We start from the raw sequence: 6,102 nt of genomic DNA, 5'->3' as shown, positions 1-6,102 counted from the left end.
TAAAATAGTATACTATATCTACATTTCAAGCTGCAAGTGTACGAATATTTGGTATTAACAAAATCAAATAGGGTCGAATTTAGTTATTGTGTGATGTCAATGTTTGTATCAATTTTTTATTTATATTGTGAATTCTGTCTCTCAATACCGCAGTAATATTAACATATGCGAATTTATTCATACAGTTGATATTAAATTTTCGTAGATCGCACCGTTCCTAAAACTTAAACAAGTGTTTTTTTTACAGACTAAATCAGAATATGATTGCCAAATGGTTGAGAGTACGATATTTTAATCGAAACTGTATGAATAAAAAAAGTGTGTAAACCATACAAATTCATAGCTGATCGAGATCTCAATGTTCAATTAACGATTCTGAATATAGTCAGACTATGTATTTTGTGTAAAATATCATATGACATGCACATCCTAGGCAATATGTCGCTTGCTTTCATTTCAAAAGAACTACAATTTTTAGCCAATAAGTCAAATCGTGTTAAAATAATTTATAAAAGACAATTCTTAAAACATCGTTCAAAATACAGTCTGTTTTTGTAATATCGAGAAGCTTTGAACAAGCTCGACCTAAGCGAAGTGGCGACTTCACTAAATGACGTTAAGTTACCGCCTTATTGCTTAGCTTGTATCTTATAGAATTACGATAATTGTGCTCGTTGCGCTGTGACACACTATACGAAATAAGTATCCAGTGAAATTTATTATCACATGACCTATTGACGGCTTGTACCTTACAAATTTTAAACCATTTAATGGGCAACATGTAGTCACGCCTTATTTTTATATTTATATTAGTGAGACTGTAAAGATATAGGTATATATATACAAGTGTTTTGTACTATATCCCACTCTAAATTATATATGCAGTGTAGTTGTTCAGTCACTAGATATAGACAATTTTTCTAAGTACAGTGCATGTGATGTGTTAAATACTAATTTGCGTGTCATAAATGCAAACGAATATTATAATTTACACATATAACTGTATATGAAAGATGTTTCAAATAAAACACTAAATAAGACGTCTTAACTAAAAATAAATAAACTTAATAAGTTAAACTTAAGAAAATAGATTATGTTATGTGAAAATCCTAGTAGGTATATGATTAGCGTATATTCGCAAAGTGTGTCACAGCCCTAACATTTTGATACTTAAATGACGCGCAAGCGCATTCTGGTTTTAATTTCCAGGCTCGTGCCTTATGTATGTAGTGTTTTTTTTTTGTTAATCAGTCTTTATTTATTATTATCTATTTTTTTTTAGTATTTGTAATTGTTTTATGAATTCGCACATTCATCGGTAGCAATGGTTGTTTGTAAATTTATTATTGTATTATGCGAGATGAAATGTGTACATTATCGTGAGATGCACTCGATTGGACATCAGTGTATACCGCTACGGTATTGAGGGTTGAACAGTAAAATGAAAGTTCAAACTCGATGCCTTACCATATGAAATGTTATAAAACTGCGATTAGGCAAATTGTCGATTCTCTCACACACGTGTGGTATTACTAAAATGTTACTGTCCTTTTCGAATCACGTATAAAAAAAAGGAACTGCATTTAAGTTGTGCCAGATGTTTGTGCCAGAAACGACTATACTTACGTAAAATTGTGATTAAGTTCGTCTTCAATGTGCATTTGTGTAAGAAAGCTTAAACAATGGTAAAATGTAAATATATAGAACGAATGGAGGCCTGATATAAATATAGAATATTTTGTCACAACACGTATAATTAATGTACAGAGTTATATATATTTGTACTTTAATTGTGTTAAGCTTAATATGGTAAAATTATGTTCAACGTTTTAAAATATGAAATTTGTAATTACTTTCTGTACCGCCTTATGTTAAGAATGTTTGATTTTTTAACAAAATACCCAAACTTTTATGTAATAGTCATTTTTCAGGCACCAAGCTTTTGTTAAATTAACAATAATCTCCGTAATATTTTTTTATGTTGATTGATTTTGTACGATGTGTTAAATTTTAGTTTTTTTTTCTTTGTTAAGGGGCCCGGTCAATTCCTTTTAACTTGAGTTATAATTTGCAACACAAGCTGAGAGGTTACTGTGAATTTAAATTGTGATAGTTAAAAATATGCCTTTGCAGCTACCATATAATTGATAATTGCTTCATGAGCAATAATAGGATTATAGGAATTGACTAAGTCCCCCCTCCCGATAGTGTCGATGTAAAATATCGAAGTGTGTAAATGAGACGTGTATATTGAATGACTGAGAAGTGTGCGTGCGAGCGAGACACCGTCTTATTTAAGTCTAGTATATAGTTAGGAAAAACTGTGAAAACGCAGGCAGTGAATACATAAAATCAGATGTTTTTTTTCTTTCCTGTATCGAGGGATCAACGGATTGCTTGTTAAATGTGATATCGCAATAAGGTTTGCAAGTTGTAAGTTGGTTAGAACATTTCTCCGGAATACTGGCGACCTCCGGTTGTTGACAACGAAACATTGTGCTATCGTGCTGAACTCGCGCCCCATCCGCCGCAACTGTCCTTGCCGGGTTGGTAGCTGGGTATATACCAGTACCAGGGTATATATTAGAAGTTGATAGGTTCAAAATTCGCTTGGACAAATAAAAATTAAAGTTCCAATTTTTAGTACAATTTGACCTCGTACATAATGGCCGTGTACTGATAATTTTGCTACCTTATTTTATTAGTATGTAAGTGTATGATAAAAATCATAAGTGGGCTCAAATTTAGTAACAGTAAAGTCAATTTTATAAGTTTTACGTTACGAGGCTTCAAAATAATAATAAACTCATATATCAGCCAATGTATTTACGATATATATACGAACCTGCTCTATTTTACACCCATTTTTACAGCCGTGTAAAAATGCATGTGTGCACTGCATTTTGAACAGTTTAGTTTGTACTGTCTATAAGCAAGTCCAATTAAATATGATCATTTATATAATAATGTGTGGATGCAGGTTGTAAAATGTACATACTGAGGTAACCTATATACATACACAGGTGTGTATTGGCTTGTAGATAGATTTATTGAGGCCTTAGACACTTTGCACTTATACAGTCTTTAGATTGTTCTGTCGATGTATGTGGTGTTGAAAAAAAAAGGTTTACTACGTGGCCCATAAACAACAGAAAAATTGTTATCGTGGTGTAATCTTTGGTATGCACCTATAATATATATCAATATTTAATCGTAGATTGGTGGGTGCATTTGTCAGTCGATTTGTTGCTATAAATTCATTTGATGTGCCATGATGCGAGCGGAGTGGAGGCGCGGGTTCTTTACGGAATGTTGTTGTTTAATCCAAAATATTTCCTATAATATAAATTTTTATATCTGATTCTGCTGTTTTATTTTTCTATACCATCCAAAACGGATTGCGATCTAATTATTTTCTTCAGAAGCTAAAGGAAACAAAAACATAGTTGTTGAAAAGCTTGTTTGCCAACTCAGGCTAACTGTAAATACCAGGGCAGACATAACAATCATGATAACGTCAAGTCACGATAACATTTACGGTTTGATAACCGTAGGCTACAAACAAAAAAATTCTGTGCTCTTATACAGCAGAAATTATTCTGCATAAGAGCACAGAAAAATTGATTGTAATTGTTTAAATACCATTTGAAATGTAAAAGTTAAAAAATTTGTGTTTTTTTTTATCACTTTATTAAATACAGACAATATTTAATTTCTTTTGTTGTTTTTGATTTTCGTAATTTATTAAATTTTTGTAGTTACCGTAATTTGCAAGTTAATTTTAGTACAATTATTGAATTAAAAATACGTACAACCCTAAATTTTCAACCTACCATTAACCCCCGTTTTAATAATGGTATATTATTAATTGAACTATTGACAGGTAGTACTTAGGAATAAATAGTGCAAAATAAAGACAATAACAATTTAATATTTTATTTATAAATACCCACAAATCACAATTTGTATCACGCGAGTACCTACCTACCTTAAAATAACGGCAAAGTTGTGACAAAAATAACTGGCAACAATGCTAAACAAATAAAACATTGAAGTATGTTAAACAACACAATAGTTGAAATTATAAATATAAATATCTACATTTATGTAAGCATTTAAAATAAAACACATGATTTAGGGCCCGTATAATAAATATACTGCCCTTAAAATTAGACATGCTAAAATGTTATGTTGTTCTAAATACACATAAATTTTAAGAAATCAACATTACTAGGTGAAAACATTTACATATTATGAAAATACGCAGTAAATATAACTATTTCAAAGGATGCCATATTATAAGGCTAATGTTCCTGGATCTCGTTATCAGTTTACCGTCACAAGATGCGAGTAGGACCTACATAAACATTGCAATAAAAAGGGAATTCCATTCTAACAAAACTACAATACTCCAATGGAATTGTAATTTCTACTCTTGATACAAATTAAACAAAGAACCGTTTATCATGGTAAACGATTCCTTGTTATATCATCACATTATTCATACATCAAATGTATGTACTTATCATATTTTCCTATCCCTATAAACTACCGTAAGTTCCGTACCGTACCGGTATAACCATTAAATTCTTACCAGAAGATAATTTCTATATCTATTTATACTTATATAGTAAGCTATATACATGCTACCCGGTAGAGCTATGCTCAATTTTTATTAACTAAATAACTCAAGAACTTTTAATAGTGGAAATCTCTACTGTAATTTTTTAAATGCTGACGCGTTATAATCTATGTATACTACAATTCCCTGTGGTAAGTATATTAGGGTAGCTATTTTTAAATTAGGTATCAACTGATAGTGAAGAACAAAAATTAGGGTAAAATTTACCTTCTTTTGCCTAATTTTAGTCCTAGTACACCCCTAACCCTTTTTATATCCTTTAAACTTGGTAGCACCAGCAACTGAATGCTTTGTTCTGTTTTAATATTGTAGTATAGCTGTATGTATAAAATACATATGAATCTATTTATGGTTTAACGGCCATTTTTAATCGCTGTGACTACATTTGTCCGTTCTAAGATCAATTTTTCTATAAAAAATATGTATTAAGAACTAGGAAGTACTATATACATATTACAATATATTATCTATAAATATATTCATAATGATTTGGTTGATCCTGGAAATATATACAATAATTCTATATACAAATTAATAAATCTATCCACACTACATTTTCTTATATTTCAGTCTGAGTAAACATAGCAATAGTGATATGACGATCCAGGCCACCGTCACCAGGAATCCGTAGTATACCGTCGGGTCGGCGATGGTGTACCCCTTTTCCATGATATCTCGGAGGGACTTTGAGGGGATTGTGAAGGGTAGCGTGAGGGCGACATATCTCAAGCCCATCGACATGCCCTCCAATGGCCATAGAATACCTAGCAAATTAAAAAATATTGTTTTAGACATACAAACAAAATACCTAATATTTATTATCTTAAATTTAAGAAAAGGATAACAAAGGACGCGAAGAGTGTTAAATTTGAATTTGGCTGACACGAAAATACTTTGTGTGTCAGTCAATTTATATTTATGACACTAGTAGAGTGACAACGATAGAGGCACCATTCTCAGTTATATTCATATATACACAGGGACATATTGACATGTCAAGTGCGTTTTCCATGAGGATCATAGTCAACAATGTTCCATCTACGAAGATGTGTATGTAAAGGACAGGAAAGTGGGAACGTGGAAGCTTGGGATGGTAAAAATTATTTTATTTTTTTATTTTTTTCGCCCTTACCGCATAATAAAATCATGGGATAAAAGCTGCCTGTGGCCACGAAGAAAGCCATGGTGAAGCTGCCGCAGTAAATAGATAAGAGAAACCCGTAGCACATCCCACTAAGACCTTGCAGGAATAGCAGTATACCGACGGTCAGCAGAGACCCTTTGGAGTCAAGCCCGTAGCCGACGAATGCTAGCAACATCATTTCTATTGTCTGGAAGAAGTATTTAGAACATTATTTTTAAAATTTGAGGGTATTCTAAAAAGTTAAGTGGGTGTTGGACTTTTAAAGAGTATCTAAAACGAGTCGCATATTTGGAATTTTCAGTTTTATAATTTATAC

The 6,102-nt window shown here is 31.8% G+C and overlaps 1 protein-coding gene across 1 annotated transcript in view; it reads right to left on the bottom strand.

Moving 5' to 3' along the window:
- Positions 1–4,565: 4,565 nt before the first annotated feature.
- Positions 4,566–6,102, bottom strand: part of LOC131843732 (ABC transporter G family member 23-like) — a 38,577-nt gene continuing 37,040 nt past the window's right edge. The window contains exons 15-16 of the mRNA XM_059192461.1: positions 5,775–5,973; positions 4,566–5,406 (exon numbers count right to left, since the gene is read on the bottom strand). Of these exons, the coding sequence (XP_059048444.1) occupies positions 5,192–5,406; positions 5,775–5,973 (414 nt within the window). The 3' untranslated portion in view covers positions 4,566–5,191. The remainder of the gene's footprint in view (positions 5,407–5,774; positions 5,974–6,102) is intronic.

The sequence above is a fragment of the Achroia grisella genome, unplaced genomic scaffold, assembly GCF_030625045.1.
Source record: "Achroia grisella isolate CSIRO2021 unplaced genomic scaffold, CSIRO_AGI_Agris_v1 utg3288, whole genome shotgun sequence".
Lineage (NCBI taxonomy): Eukaryota > Metazoa > Arthropoda > Insecta > Lepidoptera > Pyralidae > Achroia > Achroia grisella.
Note: the sequence above shows the minus strand (reverse complement) of the source record. Positions and strands in the feature narration are given on the sequence as shown.